This window comes from Nuphar pumila, chromosome 8, assembly GCF_984573655.1.
Source record: "Nuphar pumila chromosome 8, dmNupPumi1.hap1.1, whole genome shotgun sequence".
Lineage (NCBI taxonomy): Eukaryota > Viridiplantae > Streptophyta > Magnoliopsida > Nymphaeales > Nymphaeaceae > Nuphar > Nuphar pumila.
Genome location: NC_143256.1, coordinates 126419016 through 126436901, shown reverse-complemented (window position 1 = coordinate 126436901; position 17886 = coordinate 126419016). Strand labels below are relative to the sequence as shown.

The window sequence follows — 17886 nt, the reverse complement described above, 5'->3', positions numbered from 1 at the left end:
CGGGGTCCTCTGTCAATCTGAAGGCCTAGGATAGAACTCATTTGTGCCTGGGGCCTGTTGTTTTATCACAGTTGGAGCATGCCCATGTTAGGTGGTCGTGTCCTCAATCTTGAATTTTACCTTGCAAAGAGGCAGTCCCATTAAGTGATCCTGTTCTTGGTGAGGGTTTTCTTTTATCATAAAAAAAATATTTTATGTATATGTAATATTTTATATATGTTATATTACCAATATTATAAAAGTTGTTTCCTTGTGACTTATATTATAAAGTTGTGCTTAGAGTTTGTTTTGCGTTTATTGAGTCTGATGTAAGCTGCTTGGTTCAGATGAATCAATATCCCAAAGGGGTTGCCCGTATGCTTTAAGTGTAATAGCTCTCGGGTAAAATATTGAATGAATTAAATGTGTTGAGCTTTTTTTTGTTTACCCTCGTTGTGATTGCTTTTTGTGATTGTAATTCTTTTCCTTCTATTCTCTCTTGCTCTCTTGCACTCTGATTACAAGCTTCCGTGACTGGCAAACGAGCTGACAAGTAGGCTTACGGTGGTAAGGAAGAAACGTCGTGCCGCGTTGACCAATTGAAGTAAATAAGCCCGTGATAAGTGATACTAGAGCTTGTTCTCGTACTGGGAAAGGGACTCTGGAGTCGGTGTTGACAGACACGCCGACAGGTTGCGATTTGTGAGCAAGGCATTGTGGTGATTTATCAAAACTTGCGCAACACCAAAGGCAATGCAGTTGCCAAAGCTGATGAGATGGGTTCACCTCGAGGCCAAGAAGAGATGGTTGCAACTGTCAACAAACTGATGAAAGATATCAACGAGATACTTGAGCAGTACTTTAGGAACTTTGTTAGTGTCAAACAGAAAAATTGGGTGAAGCTCCTTGATGTGACACAATTTTGTTACAATCTGTAGAAGAGCGAGTCTTCAGGCCACAACTTATTTGTGATAGCCACGAGACAACAACCACTGATTCCGCACACTCTTGGCGCACAAGAAAAGGGAAGGTCATCATTCGCCTATCAGTTTGTTTATGACTGACATGAGCAGAATGAGTTGGCAAAGACATTCTTACACAAAGCGACAAAGATAATAAAAAAGTGGGCAAACAAGCATCGTCGGCCCGTTGGGTTCCAAGTTGGGGACCAAGTGTTGGTGAAGTTATATCCAGGGCGCACAGACATCTTTCGCGGGCGTACCCACGGACTGCTTAGAAAGTATGAAGGATCCTTCACCATTACAAAGAAGGTGGGCAAGTTGGCGTATAAGTTGGAGTTGCCTTCAGACTTCAAGGTGCACTCGGTGTTCCACGTGTGCAACCTCAAGCAGTTCCATCCAGACGATGGAGATCCAGAACGCAACGTGCCACAACGCGCTCTCATCATGTAAAGGGCCCCGGCAGCACAACGGGCCAAGAAGCACATCAGTAAGATCCTTCGTCACAAGGTCGACTACTTGGGCAAAGCGAATAAATATCTAGTGTAGTGGGAGGAAACAACAGAACCAACGTGGGAGCCTGCATTTCGATTGAACAGTCGCTACCCGACTGAAGTCAGGGCTTACCATGAAACAGATGGCGCCGAGGACGGCGCATGATTTGAAGGGGGGAGCATGTTCTCTTGCGACTTACATTATAAAGTTATGCTTAGAGTCTGTTTTGCATTTGTTGAGTCTGATGTAAGCTGTCCGGTTCAGGTGAATCAATACCCCGAAGGGGCAACCCGTATGCTTGAACTGTAATAGCTCTCAGACAAAATTATGAATGAATTAAATGCGTTGAGATTTCTTTTGTTCACCCTCATTGTGATTGTTTCTTGTGATTGCAATTATTCTCCTCCTATTCTCTCATGCACTCTGATTGCTTTCGCGATTGGCAAGCGAGCTGACAAGTAGGCTTGCGGCGGTAAGGAAGGACCGTCGCGTCGTGCTGACCTATTGAAGTTAATAGGCATGTGACAAAAGTATTGTATGCATTATATATTATATATTTTAATCTTATCATGCTTCACAAAACACTTGATTTTTTTTTTTTTAGAAAGCAAGCTAACTCATCACGAGCTCATGAGCCAAGCCCCATCAAGGGTGTAACCTTTGTGGAACCTGTCGGGACCCAATTCCCAGATGGGTCGGTTATGTGGTTCTGGCTTGTGAAACTTCGATCAAGGCTCGGGAAGAGACGGCACCTTCTCGGCTAAGGTTCGGGTGTGGATCAACGTTTAGTAGGTATGCTGCACCAATAGGGAACACACAACCATAGCAACAGCCACGGTGCAGGGTGAGGCGGCATATCCGGGTAGATGTCGGACTGCATATGGGCAGGGAGCACCTGGGTGCGTGTCGTACAGAGGAGGACACGACTAGGCGGGAAGTTAAAGAGGGGGCGTGTCCCATGCAGGGGACACGGTCATGACATGTGGTGGGCGTATGGCAAGGGCGCGTCCCAGGGCACGGGATACAGCAAGGGAAAAACAACAGGGAGAGAGACGTCTCACCTTGTGGGTTTGAAGACGAGGTGGATGGCAAGAGGCACAGATGGAAGAGATAAATACATTCTCGACCGGCCAACGATGTCTGATGGGTGACGAGGAAGAATCGTTCTCTCTAAGGCAAATCACACATACGGACGCCAATGAAGAAAGAAGAATCACTCAATAATCTTTCTTAAAGAATAAAGTAAAGTACAATATATATATATATATATATATATATATATATATATATATATATATAGTAGCGTGAGGTTAAGAGAGTAATTAGCACAACTGCAGTCCGATCAGAGTCTCATCCTCAGTAAAACTTCAGACTGGGCTGGTTACCTTGGAGTGGTTTCTCAAGCTAGGACAAGGGGCGGATTCTCTGGGTCAGACCTGGAGCGAGAATGGGTCTGTAACAGAATGGAGCATAAACAACCCATGATGAGGTAATTTATCAGCCCTATTTCTGAACCGTTGGTTTTTATCAATATCAAGGGCCCGCTTGGAACTGTGAAACATGATAAAAAGTACTCAGTGAGGATTGTGCAGGCCCAATCAGTGACAAGGATAATCATAAAACGTGTGATATAAAAAAAATTAATATAAAGATAACACTATACCATAGCGGTTAACTCCGTTAAAATCGTGATATGTTGTTGAATATATCGTGTTTCTACTGGTCCAATTATGAGTAAGTGTTGTAGAATAAAACTTGATTTGGTCTTCTCTGCTTAATTAAAATTTTATTTTGTTTTGTTATTTTTATTTTTTAAAATTTTCGTCAGATATTCTCTTCGAGAACCCCAGAAATTGAAAATTCTGAAAATACACCAAAAGTGTTGATTTTAACTGCTAATTATTATATTGAGAAGCTACTGACAAAACTACAGAAATAATGTGAGAAAGATGGACCGTGGTAATGTTTCTGCATGGAAAACAACACGGTAGCGTAGTTGGAACCGGCCTCGGCTGTTTGACGGGCAGTTGGGGTTCGATTCTTCTGGGTGTTACTCCCTTTGAGCAAGCGGAAGCCGGTGGCTCCCTGGGGTCAAGGGGTGCTCTCAGCTTTACAGTCCTCTGGGGTGGTTTCCCCGTTCCTATATGGAAAAAAACAGTTAGTTTAATAACTACCAACCCACTACCTTGGTGGTTGGTTACCTATGTGGTCAGCAGGGTCCTGTGCCAAGCTGAAGGCTTGGGATTGAATCCCTCTGGCACATGGAGGCTGCCGATGCTTTATTGTGGTTAGGGCATGTAAGGCTAGGCAGTTGAGTCTACAACTTTGAGTTTTACCTCGCAAGGATGTGAGCCAATTAAGTGACCTGATTCTCAGTGAGGGTTTTCCTTCGTCATAAAAGGAAAAAAAAAAAGCTACCGACAGTGGGCCGTCCACTGAGGCCTGATAGAACCACAAGTTTGATTATAAATGTTTCTCAATGCTAAATCTGTTAGGACTGCCAATGGATGTCATGCAACATCTGATAATCAATTGGATTTGGACCCACAAGAATAGGTTCAATAAGCTGATGGGATCGGGTCTGGAAGATTTGTGTGAAGTGAACCTCGTCTGAATTATAAGTCAGCGAAGTACCATTAAGATCTAGTCCCTTTATTTCTGGTTTTACACGATCATACATTTAAAAAAAAAATGCATACAATGATGGCACATTTATTTTAGAAATCATATTGTTTTTAGTTCACAAAAATGTCCATGGTGATGGCAAGCTGGCTCTGCCTGTCGTACTTACGATCACTATCCTGACAGCATAAAATTCCGTGGGCTTGTTTCTTGCCCTTTGGGGAGTTGCCACGCTTTGGCTTGCAGAAGGGACAATGCCCATGCTAGGGAGTTAGGCCCCATCCCACTACGCCAAAGCCCTTTGTGGCTCATCTCAGTCTCAACTACTTTATGTCAACTTTAAGAGCTCTCTCTCTCTCATTGAATGTTAATGGCAGTGTTGGAGCCAAGGATGGGCATGGGTGAGCGATCGCTCACCCCAGAATTAGAAATCGAGTCGGAAAAAAAAAATCGGCCATGTGTCAGGCATGTGTCGAGGGTACTCCCTTAAGTCAGACCCGGATTGGATCCGAGCCAGACCCGGACTCGGGCTCTCGATCATTCGAGAGCCTGCGGGCAAGGGGTAAAACCCTCACCACTTTCCCTCTCTCCTATGCTTCGCCCCTTCGTTCCCCATCTGTCACCGCGACCACATTCGTCGGTGCTCCTCCCTCGTGCTTTGCAGCCACTGGCGACTGCGCCGTCGGCCTCCCTTTGGTGAACCCGCGCTGCCCCCCTCTGAGCTTCTCCATCTCTGCTGCAAGCTCTGGCAATGCGAGCCGTCGATGTCGGACCTTCTTCCTCCTTCATCATCTTCCTTTCGTCGGTGACCATTGCCAGCCGTCGATCGTCGCAGGTAACCTCCCCACCCCCTCTCTCTTGCTTTTCTAGTCGATTGGCAGGGGCTTCTGAAGCCCCTGCCTATCGCTCCATTTTCTGGCAGGGCGCGGCCTGCCGGCAGGTGTGGTCGACAGGGGCTTTGGGGGGGGGGCTGCCTCTTGATGTTGTTCGACAAGGGGCTTCACTCCCACTTGCCTTGTGATGTTTCCCGACAGGGGCCCCCTGTCCCCTTGTTTCTCGGCAGGGGGCGAGGTCCCCCCTTTCCTCTTATGTTTTCTGCCCCCTGCCTCCTTGATGTTTTTCCAGCAGGGGTGACCCCCCCCCCCCCCCCCTCGCCTCTTCTGCTGTTTCTCGGCAGGGGGTGCCCCCTGCCTCTGTTGGTATTTTCGACAGTGGGTTTCACCCCCCTTGCTTTTGCGAGCCCTTCCTGACAGGGGGCTTTGCCCGCCCTGTCCCTCGATTGTCAACAGGGGCTCTGCTTCCCTTGCCTCCTCTGATTGGCGGCAGGGGGCTTTGCCCCCTGCCTTGTTCTTGTTGTCGGCAGGGGTGGAGCCCCTGCCTTTCTCCTTTCCAGCAGGGGGGGTTGCGCCCCCCTGTTCTGTTGTGGCAGGCAATCCCTTCTCCCACCCCTACCTTCCTTGTCCTGGCAAGCAGGGAGCTCTTGCTCCCTGCCTCTGTTGCTCTTTGCCAAGCATGGGTGAGGCCCCATCCCCTGGCACCCTTGCAGGCAGGGTGCAGTGTCTCTGCCCCTGCCTATGCAGCTTGTAGACAGGGAGCCTCTGTTGCCTGCAAGCGGAGAACCGAGCTCTTTCGTATGATCATACGGTGATGGGTTAAGGTTCGGCTTATGCTTGTGCGTTTATTCTTTTAGCGGCATATTACTAACGTTTTAAGAATAACGACATATTACTAGCTTTATAGAAGATTGTCATTTTCATTTTGCTCGATCCTTTTTTGCAATGAGATTTGGCTCATAGAACATTATCTTATTTTTTTTTTTTTTGCATAGGAATGAATAAGTTTATAATGAAAAAGCCAATCTTTGATAAATCTTCTGTAACTTGAGAAGGAGAACCAAGTCAGAAAATAAGCAAAACAGAAATTGATGAATTAGAGTTACCTGCAGACCCTACACTTTGTCCTTCTATTTCTAGTTATCATCCTAATATCCAAGATAATGTTCGTAGAGCATATATGATCCGAGGTCCTTGTCAACCTCGAAATTGTATGTTTCATCTAAACCACAAAAAATGAAGGTTCATTCCAGCTTGGTATGATGAGTATAAGGATTGGTTGGAGTATAGTACAAGTAAGCATAAAACATATTGTTTGCAGTGTTATCTTTTCAGTCCAGAAAGCACAAATAAGATTAGTGCATAGACATTCTTATCTGAAAGATTTGATAACTGGAAAGACAAGAAGAGGTTTGATAAACATGCTGGAAGCTCTAGCAGTTTTCATAATTCAGTACGAATGAAGTGTCAAAATTTGATGCAACAAAAACAACATATTGATGCTATACTTTATAAAAAAGTGTTTGACAGAAAGATGAATATAGACTTCGCCTTTGGGCAACTGTTAATGTAATAAGATACTTGTTAAGTTAATGATTGACATTTCAAGGGCATGATAAAGCTGAAGAATCTCTTAATAGAGAAAATTTTATTGAGTTGTTGAAGATATTTGTAAAGATCAATGATGACATAAATAAAGTTGTATTTTAAAGTGCTCCAGAAAATAATAAATTGATATCTCCTGATATACAAAAGGATATTGTCAAGGCTGCTTCTATACAAACCACAAATGCTATTATCATGGAACTTTGAGATACTTTTTTTTTCTATTTTACTTGATGATTCTCATGATGTATCAACTAAAGAACAAATAGCTATTATTTTACGATTTGTTAATGAAAAAGGTCGAGTGGTTGAGCGATTTTTTACTCTTGTGCATGTTCTTAAAACAAGTTCTATGTTACTCAAACAAGCATTTGAAGAAACATTTTGTAAGAATAATTTAAGCATATCAAGTTTGTATGGACAGGGTTGTGATGGAGCAAGTACTATGAGAGGAGAGTTTAATGGATTGAAAAGTCTTATATTACATAAAAATGCATCTGCATATTATATTCATTATTTTGCACATCAACTTCAATTGGCATTAGTTGGTGTTGCTAAAAAAAAATCATTGTTTGATGTATTTTTCAATATATTATGCAGGTTGTCAACTTTTTTCTCCACTTCATGCAAGAGATCTGAGCTTATTCGAGAAGCAAAATTTATGCGAATTGCTGAAGCACTTGCATTGGGTGAACTTGAAACATGATTATGATTAAATTAAGAAATAAGTTCAAACGACCTGGTGATACTCGGTGGGGTTCTCATTACGATGCTTTGGTTAATTTACTCAGTATGTATTCTTCTGTTATTCAAGTGTTAGATTTCATTGCAGAAGATACATATTCAGAAAAAAGTTTAGATGCAATTATTTTATATCATCAGTTGCAAGATTTTGAATTTATTTTTTGCTTACATTTGATGTGTAAAGTTTTGAGAATAATTGATGACTTTTCACAAGCACTTTAGCGAAAAGATCAAGACATTGTGAATGCTATGAGTTTAGTCACTACATCAAAACAATGCCTTCAAGGTCTGAGAGACAATGGATGAGACTCTCTCATAAACAAAGTGTTCATATTTGGTAAGAGATTTGATATTCTGATTCCTGATCTAAGGGACTCATATACACCTCAAAGATGACCAAGACTTAAGGTTGAAAAGATCACCACATTGCATCATTATCGTATTGATGTGTTTTATGCTATTATTGATTTGCAACTTCAAGAGTTGAATAATCGTTTCACTGAAGCAAATACAGAGCTCCTTCTTTCAATGGCATGCTTGAGTCCAAAGAATTATTTTTCTGTTTTTGATAAAGGTAAGTTCATTCGTCTTGCTGGGCTTTATCCTAAGGACTTTTCTAGAGTAAACATAATTAGACTTGAAAATCAATTGGATATATATTGCAGAAATGCGAAACAGTGATCAGTTTTCAAGTTTAAAATCTTTAGCAAAGCTAGCAGAGATGATGGTAGCAACTCAAAAGCACATTGTATTTTCTCATGTGTATCTATTGATTAAGTTGGCATTAACTTTGCCAGTTGCAACAAGTGTTGAAAGAACATTTTTAGCTATGAACAATATCAAAAGTCATCCACGTAATAGAATGAGAGATGAATGGATCAATGATGCTTTGGTTACTTACATAGAGAAAGAGACATTTGATACCATCAGTGATGATGCAATTATGAATTGTTTTCAAAATATAAAAAATAGAAGATGCCAATTGTAAAATTTTCATGAATTTAGTTGTTTGTATTTCTTAAGTGAACAATCTTTATTTTAGTTTAAAAGTATAATTTAAGGTTTTATCTTATTATGTTCATAAATTTAGTTGTTTGTGTTTGTAACAATTGTTATTTTAATTTAAAGGCTTATTTAAGTTTTATCTCTCCATGAACGACGGTTCCTCCGACGATTTTTTTTGGCTCCGCCACTGGTCCGAATAAATGGATCATCCTTCAAGACCATGGCATTGTCCCCGAGACCCAAAGTCTGCCCACCCAACGAAAAACTTCTGGCTCCGCCACCGGTTAATGGCTTAATTAACATCTACAACTCCAAGCCTTTTTGTACTTTACAATTATTTCATGTAGTAAGGCTATCATCAATATTTATTAACCATCAAGAATCCAGTAACCTCAAAGACAAGGTCCAAATAATGAGTTATATTAAGTTTGTGCAGGCTAGGATCCAAAACTGTAGGATATTAGTTCCGGGTTACTAGATTAGTTGGTGCCCTACTGCTATTGGCATTCTCTATCTATGATTCATATATGGACCTAGGCAATGACTTGCAGGTTGGAGTCAGTGCTGAACCCAGAGTTTGATGCTTTGTTCATAAAATCCAGATCCTATATTTGATCGCCAGGCGTAGAGCAGAAGAACCGGATCCATATTTATTAGCCACCATGGATGAGTTGCTTATATCAACTTGTCAAGGATGGGTCCCATAAATTCATCCGGAGTTATTCATGCTCTTGATGAACGGCATCACAAGCATGGTGGTCGGATGCTGTCCATTGCATGGATGAAAGACATTTGAGGGACCCCGTCAGGTGCACCCTTGACCCGATCCACTCTCCTGGATCCACAACAGTCTCATGTTTTCTTTTTTTTTTGTTTATCACCAGCGTTTGTATTGAGCCATTTTGCATGGGTGCAAATTTCCAAAAAAGTATCCTATCCTTCGACATAGATACAAAGGATCCTACGTCTTTCCTAGCCATCCAGCATCTGGACGGCTAGGATCAATCTACATCCAGGTGATAATGTGGGCCAATCCTAGCCATTGATTGGACCACTTGGATTAGCTGTAGGATGAAAATCCGTGGGAGTATCTCTGTTTTATTAACAGACAGCTTTTTACTATAATGACAGAAAGTGGTCTCAATCTGCTGCAGCAGAATGGAGTGCTTGTACCTGATTAGAATAAGGTCTGGAAAGTGGACTCCCTTACAGAAGGGATGGGTCCGGATCAATTAAAGAGGGAACCGTCTTATGTCAAACGATGGGATCCGTATTCGCAAATTCCACCCAAATATCCTGTGTTGGACATTTCATTGATTCAATAACTCTCTCTCTCTCTCTCTCTCATGGTGTTGGAAAAAAGAAAAGAAACTTAAGCTCCACTAGGATGCGGCTTGGATGATTGATTTAGGTCCTCTACAGGCCCCATTTACACCTTCAATTTATATGAACTTTATAGTTAATCAATTCCTAAAATTATCTCCCTAATTATCCAATCAACACAGTCAATCAAAAAATCTACTCATTTGCAGTCCCTTTCTCCTCATCGGTTTGATGGATGCCAAGCAAGAGCTAATGTAACAATCCTTTTTCAATTCATGTTTAAGGATAAAACATAGTGCAAGCGAACTTTACTCCTTCAAGATGAACTTCATAAAACGGCAACTTTTGGTACAAAATGGAATTTGGTTATGGAAGCTCCAACCACAGTGACAAATCTTAGCGAGATTTAGGAAATTCGTGTGAAAATATCTCAAGAATTACCTGAAAGTTAAAACTGGCAACCCCAAAGGGGTTTGGCATGGTGGGATGGGACCTAGGCCGCTAGGCACTGGTCTAGGTTCAAATCTCATGGGAGTCACCCCTTACAAGCTGAAGAGTGGCGACTCTCTGGATGCAACGGGTAAGCCCATGGAGTTTTACGGTGTCAGGACAACAGCAGTACAGGCAAAGCTAACGAGGCTAGGTCTCCAAATCATGGGAGTGGTTTCTCTGTGTAAATATATAAAAAAAAGGTTAAAGTCAGCATTTTCTTGCCATATTTTCAATTTCTCACGATTTTTTTTTCATCAGAAACATACATATCATATTTTAAACACGATATTTATGTGTTTTTTATTTTGAAATATTTTATTGTTAGAATTTTTATTTATTTATAAAAAATATTTTTTTATTGTCGAGATTTTGCCAAAAAAAACATGAGATTTACAAAACAAAATTACTTCTCACGAGTTTTTTCAGTTTTTTTACTTTTGTGACTATGGCTCCAACTAGACCTCCCTCCAATTTGGGCACCAGTTGTATGGCACAGACCACTCAAATTTGTGGTTCTAGTAACTAGAAAACTTTTCAAACACAAGAAAATGCTGGAATTCAAAGCTCGCCCTACCACATCTGCTCACTTTCTCATCACCTTTGTCACCTCCCACCCACTATCAGTGCTGCTAGCACTAAACATTCGTTTATTTACTTTTCCAATAAAATAAAAAGTTCATTTATCTAGATAAAGGTAACAACCTAGAAGACTTTATTTGGAGAAGTTGCATCACAGTTTCCACATTTTGCATACTTTTTAGGATACATCTATCATAATTAAAAAAACAAGAATCATCATAGTTTCATTCTCGGGGAAAAACAAAAAACAAGAATCATCATCGTACATTTTTGGGATAAATAGAACAACATAAAAAAAAATGCAACAGCAGACCTGAGAATCCATAAAACATGTCAGATGAACCTTCATAAGCTCACATGCTAAAGGGACAAAAGTTTGGTTTGAAAAATGACCAATAATTACAATAATACAAATTCAATGAGACAACTAAGAAAATCTCATTTGTATGTTCAACATAAACACCAAAAGCCAAACAAAACAATACAAAATCCCAAAAAGAGAAGATCTGGATTTGTCCAGACTACAATACAAAAACCATATATTATACACTAAAATAAACAAAAAAACAACCAAGATCCCAAAAACCGAAGGAGAATACAAAACCAAAACTATTAGTTAAACCAAGCAAGCTGCCATCACCAGAAGAAAGAATCAGGGGAGCTCCCACCAATGAGACTCACCGGAGAACCTCATACTCGCCGGAGATGCCATTTTTCCGGCGACCCATCATGAGACTCATCAGGAGATCGGCGAAGGCTCCGACGATGTACTTGTGGGTCCTCTTGCTGTTGAGCTCGAGGTAGCAGGCCAACATCTCCTGGAGGTAACCCCAGTCTGCTGAGATGTCAAGATCCTGAGCGTCCACCATCTCCTGCATCGACGCCAGGAAATCGCTGTAGGGGTCCGGCGAGTAGGTCAGGACGGCGACGCCGCCGTCGACGACGACCTCCGGCAGAGGGGAGGCCGGAATCTTGACCGGCGCCGGGAGCTTCTCTCCCGGAGGGGGGCCGTCGTCGAGGAGGGAGTTGGAGCGGCCGGGGGAGAAGAAGAAGCGGCGGGAGGAGAGGGCGCTGGCGAGGTCGAGGGGGAGGTCAGCGAGGGAGGAGGAGGTGGTGCTTGACTGCGTGGTGGCGGATTTGGAGGTGAACTCCGGAGGGGAGTCGGAGTCGGAGTCGAGGGGGATGGCGGTGGTGGTGGAGGTGGGGATGATGGTTGGAGTGGTTTTCCGGTGGTGGTGGTGGGATTTCTTGGGGCGGTGGAAGCAGAAGTGGAGGTTCAGGCGAAGAGATTTTGACATTTGGTGAAAGTAGTAGGCGTAGAAGATGTGGGTAGTGGTGGTAGGAGTAAGAGGAGAGGTGGGTGGTGATGGTGGAAGACTGAAAGGAGGAAGGGGAGAGGTGGGTGGAGGAGGAAGAAGAGAAAAACGTAAGGGAGGTGGTGGAGAGGATGGGAAGAGGAGGTGGTGGGTATTTAAGAGAGAGAGAGAGAGAGGGAATTAAATGATGCAGCTGACTTGCTTTTTGGAGGCGGAGCGTGGGGTCTGAATTCTGAGGGGGGAAAGCGTGCGGGAGATAATGCAGGATCTATTCAAGCCAAGGTGTCAACTAGCTTCTCTCTCTCTCATAGTGGCTACCTTCGAATGTACAGTACACTCTATTAGAAACAGCTCACTTTTTCCTCGAACTTTTATTTTTCAATTAGCTTGTGGATACGATCTATATGGTTTGTTTGGTCAAGAACACGCTTTAGATAGTTTGATCGGGTTGTATAAACTTAATTTTTGGATTTTTCGAATTTCAATGGTTGACAATGGGTAATGTGATTAACAAAAGCAAGTTTTTTTTGTTTAAACCACTTGGCCTAAAGTATGTTTCCTAATAAATAGACCATGTTGAATGCATTTGTTGAGTTAGATTCATCAAATGAGGTTTCCACCTGTGAAATTTAGCTGGAGAGTGTGGTACTAAAAAATGTATATATATATATATATATATATATATATATATATATAGAGAGAGAGAGAGAGAGAGAGAGAGAGAGAGAGAGGATAAGTTTCTAGCATGAATGTTTCCTAAAAAAAAAGGTTTTAGTACAAATGTGCATACCGTATGAATGAGTTGAAACTCATAGATGTAAGTTATTTTGATGTGTTGAGCATGGTCAATTTGTTAGAAATCGACTTTTGGATCACATTTTTTTGAAAAGAAATACATTTTCTAAGCTTTAAAAAATTAGTGCATTTATGACCATTGATTTTTTTAATCACTAAAAAAATGTAAATACATTATATTCCTGTGATTCAAAAGTAGATTCTGGCCAAAAGACCATCTAGATCATATCTGTAAGGTTAGATTCATTTAAAAAAATATGAGCAATAAGATATTGCAAGTTTCAACTCATTGATACCCTATACACATTTGTACGAGAGACTATATATGTAGCTTATTGTTGTAAAACAAACCATGTAATTTGAGTTTTGTTTACCATTTGATAATTTGATTGAAGGGTACACCAACTATTGGATACACATTCCCACACCCCTCTCCCCCCTCCCCCTCTAAACCCCATGTATTTCTCTTGTGCACACGAAAAAAAATAGTCCATAATCTTATATGGATGTGGACTAATCTTAACTGTCTACATGCTTCAATTGGACGAACAGGATTAACATAGATCCTACGTCTTAAAGGATATAATCATTGTTGACATCCCAACCACTTTAAAGTCACCATCCAATGACAAGGCCACTTCTCCCCCACAATTCAACAAGGAAATAACATTTTTGATAAAAGGGGGTTTGTTGTAGATGTATGATCTTTATAAGCTTTTTATCATTAATTCATCCTGTCGGCCTTGATTTGCAAGTAGGATGTCAATGGGTCGGGTTTGGTTCGAACCCAGGTGATATCAGACCCAAACCTGATTTGAAATACCGGTATTGGGTCTGGACCTGAGTTTAATTGGATCCACCATAAGATAAATCATGCCCGGATCATATAAGGATTACATGAACCAGACCCAGTCTTTACCCGATAAAATACTATTTTTATGTTTTTTACATTGAAAATTTGCGGATCTTGGCCGAAATTCGGGTTCTGGTATGAAATTTCACAAACCATAATCGGCTTCATATATTAATTGGATCTTTCGGGTCTGACCAGCTGGATTCTAATCAAACATTGTTATTTATCACCAAACCCTAACCCTATAAAGTTTGGTATGGCTCAGGTCCGGGTTAAACCTGACCCATTGACACCCTTATGTACAAGTTCTATCATCCATGAAGGCTACGTGGGAAATATAGTTTTCTTTTATATACAATTAGCATGGTAGAAAACAGTGTATATATATATATATATATGTGGATAGCAAGTTGTTATCTAGTAACGCTTTCATAAGAAATCATGGAATAAATAATGCATTTACATGATTGAAGCGTATAATTTATAAGATATGGTAGAATAGTATGCTTGAAGATAGCATTAATGGCGTTGGTCCCTATATGGAATGTAAAATTCCCCGTGAATAATCGTGGCAAGTGGGAGCTTGTAGGCTGTCACAGGGACACGTACGCGTGTCCATAGTGACAAGCGTAGACATGCTGATCATTCAGATACTGATTTGTATGCTTATTATTTTAATACTAGCATAATTTAACGGGCCCGTCTATATGGACGGGCCTACATAAATCATGTTTATGTTAATCTTTTATGATAAATAAAATGAATATTTACACACACCCATATATGGATATGCAAATTAAAAACAATACATTTTTTATTTTTGTTAAAATACATTTAAAAGTTATTAATTGATTTTTTTGTCACTAATAAGGTGAATAATGACAGAGAATATGATCTCATTAACATACCATGGCCTATTTTTAAGTCTCAAAACATGCAACAAAAAAATCAAAAGCTGTTTGAGAAAAAATTACACACTATCTTAAATCGATGGGATGGAGATCTGCATACCATCGCATGAAAGACTCGATCATCAGATCCTATGTCATTACTTTGATTATAAATAACTTCAACCAACCTATTACGGACTGACCTAGATCTGTTTTTTTTTGTAGACCGATCAGATCCATTTCTTCTTATTTGGACCCATGTGTATTTGGGTCGAGTATTTTGTTGAGTTTTTGGACTTTTCGCTTTAGTTTGGTTTGTTAAGATCGGATTCATCTTCAACTTATCCGTATTTTTTTGGTTTATATCTATTTGTACTAGATCAGGTCTACACTGGTAGAGAAGAAACAATATGATATCTAAAAATTAGAGAAAGAGTAAGTTTACCATCTTAATTTAATTTAATATACACATTTCATACCTGAGAAGGAAAAAAATATGTACAGCAAAAATTCTGGAAGGTAAATACGAAAAAACATGGGCAACTATATAACTAAAAAAAATACACACAAAAGCACCGTTATACATAGACCTTCTCACTTGAGCATTAGTCAAATAAGAAATAATGATTAAAAATTAAAAATCTTATGCAGAAGACAAAAGATACTTACCTTTTAAAAGTTTATATTTTCTGATTGTTTGTGTGAGGGTGTCAAGCACGTGAGAAGATAAATATAACAGCAGAACTTTGAATCCCATGCATGTGCAATGAAAAATCACCCTTTGTCTGATAGGAGCAGCTAGTGCAAGTCACCTTGTGTTGGGAGGTTGCAGGTTCAAAACCCAATAGTATAGTTGTATAACTGGTAGGGGCCTGCCTAACCCCAGCTTGCTTTAAAAAAAAAAAAAACACGTCTCAGAACCAGATTATAAAAGCAGAGATCATCTTTATTCAATCAAAATGTTAGATGTACCGTTTGATTTCCTCCACCTTGCAATAAGATTTAATGATACGTGGACGTCCCTTGGGCAATCCCTTGTACAAGTGCTTTTATGGTCAAGAGAGAGAGAGAGAGAGAGAGAGAGAGAGAGAGAGAGAGAGAGAGGTTAATTAATGTGAGTGGCTGGGTCAAATAGGCGTTATGCATCGGGGGCGTGCCCTTTGGTTGGTTCATGTAATGTCAAATTTTCCTGACCGGTTTGGTTTGGCAACTGTTGATAGAATAAAAGTAAAAAAAATCATTGGTAATAAATCAAATTAAAGGGAGAGAGGTATAATATGTAATTTTGGAGATATTTTGAGAGAGGAGAAAGAAAAACGTTTTAGGGCATGTTTGGAAGTAAGAAAAACTCTTATAGTAAAAGAAACTTTTGCTTACTAGAAGTTTTGATATGTTATATTTTTTAAAATAAAAACATTTTACTTGCTTGGGTAGTATGAGAAAAATAAAATGTATAATCTTAAAAAAATGAGATAGAAGAGGAGGGTGGTGGTGGACCTTTTCCGATGCGTTTTTTCGAGAGATGGGTGGTAGTGGAGCTTGTTTGGCACAATTTTTTGAGAGGTAGGTGATGGTGCAGTGGTGATTGCTGATGGTGATGGATAGTGGGGAGGGTGGTTTTTCGGAAGGTGGGTGATGGTGAGATGAGTGGTGGTGATGAAAAATCATCATGGGGTGAAGCTTTTCCTGTGCATTTTTTTTTGTGAGATGGGTGGTAGTGGTGGTGGTGATCATGAATGGTAAGAAATCATGGGAAGGGCGGTTTTAACTGAGGCGGGTGGTTGTGAAATGAATGGTGGTGATGGTGGTGGTAGTGGTAGTGAAGATGGACGGTAGTAAGTGATGATGGTGGTGAGATGGAGAGAGAGCTTACAAAAATTTTAGTGAAAACATTTTTTCATATGGTGGAGAAATATTTTTTATCAAAAAGTATACTTTTTAGAAAAATTCTCTCATTTGGAAAGGTTGAAAAATCCATACGGTTTTTCCAATTTGTATCGTTTTTCCTATGTCTCTCATTTTCAAACGTGGCCTTAGATAAAGTGAGTGTGTTTTAAGTGAAAGAAAAATTCATTAAAATAAAATAAACCAAGCACACAGCTTCTGGTATTCATCAGACACCAAGAAGGCAAAATAATACAATGATTAAGTTGACAGAAAAGGAACAAGATGCAGCCGACCAATCCAATAAAGATCCGTGCCTGGCCAGAAGGCTTTAGCCGAGAGAAAAAAACATCAAATTGAATAGATAAGATCATGGGAGTGACTTGAGATTCTTCTTTGGGCCCTTGAATATTCTGTTGTTTCTCTCTTTCCACACAAGCATCTCCAGAATTTTCTCCAACTCTTTGAAGTAGTAATTTCTTGAGGCCCAAGCACAATTTCTCTAAGCAAGAACTGTGATCGATGTGAAACTTAAAGTCAGCCCAGGACATATGAAATACAAAGTAAAAAGCTGGGCAGAACCACATAAGATGAGGCACTGACTCCTCCCTTTCACACATAAAACATCTATTGGCAAGGTGGCAACCATGCCTTTGAATTCTGTCCATCGTATTTATCCCACCTGCTAGCAGAGTCCAACAGAAGAACATCGCGCTTGAAGAAGGCCCAATGCCCCAAAGTGTTCCCGTTTAGAAGCTATCAAACTCCATCCTCAAAACAAGCAATATAACAAGATAAAGAGAAGGCAACGTTGTTCTTAAGCAAACACTAAAGTTTGGAAGAGAGAAAAACTTTACAACAACAACAACTACGCCTTCATCCCAAAACAATTGGGGTCGGCGATATGAACCAACAAAGAACATCATTATGGGTCTTCCACATGAATCTTTCTCCTTCATTCATTTCTATCCAATGCCATGTCCTCGATGAGGTTCAAAGCATTCATATCCTTTCCTATCACCTCCATCCATGTCTTCCTAGGCTTACCCCGACCTCTTTTAACTAATATATTTTCTCATTTCTCCATCCTTCTAACTGGAGCATCATTAGGCCTTTGTCGAATATGTCCAAACCACCGTAAACGATTCTCTCATCTTATGAAAAACTTTCATACGAAAAAAAGTTTTGCCTACCAAAGTTTTTGATATCAGTCTAAAAATTTCATAATAAAATTCCGATGTTTACAAAATATCGACGATATATATATATATATATATATATATATATATATATATATATATATATATATATATATATATATATCACGGATTGGGAGGTGGGTGAGCTTAATTCGAACGAAAAGTGGCAGGAAATAGTTGGAGAGCTTATTTTTCAAATTGATCAAAGGGTCAAGCGATCATTTATTTATTTATATTGTCATTCAACCTCTGGCACGATTCCGCGGCACGTGCCTCAGCGCGTATATAAACCGACGTTCGTCTCCTAAGATCC

General features: G+C 40.2%; 2 protein-coding genes across 2 annotated transcripts in view; one reads left to right on the top strand and one right to left on the bottom strand.

Annotated features, from left to right (window-relative positions):
• The window catches only part of LOC149830671 (uncharacterized), a 31857-nt gene extending 22369 nt beyond the window's left edge, over nucleotides 1-9488 (top strand). The window contains exon 3 of the mRNA XM_090016679.1: nucleotides 9374-9488. Within this exon, the coding sequence (XP_089872805.1) occupies nucleotides 9374-9423 (50 nt within the window). The 3' untranslated portion in view covers nucleotides 9424-9488. The remainder of the gene's footprint in view (nucleotides 1-9373) is intronic.
• Nucleotides 9489-10717: 1229 nt separating this feature from the next.
• Nucleotides 10718-12270, bottom strand: LOC149830670 (transcription repressor OFP16-like). Its single transcript, XM_090015897.1, has one exon. The coding sequence runs from the start codon at nucleotides 11932-11934 to the stop codon at nucleotides 11314-11316; it is 621 nt and encodes a 206-aa protein (XP_089872023.1). The 5' UTR covers nucleotides 11935-12270; the 3' UTR covers nucleotides 10718-11313.
• Between the last annotated feature and the right edge of the window lie 5616 nt (nucleotides 12271-17886).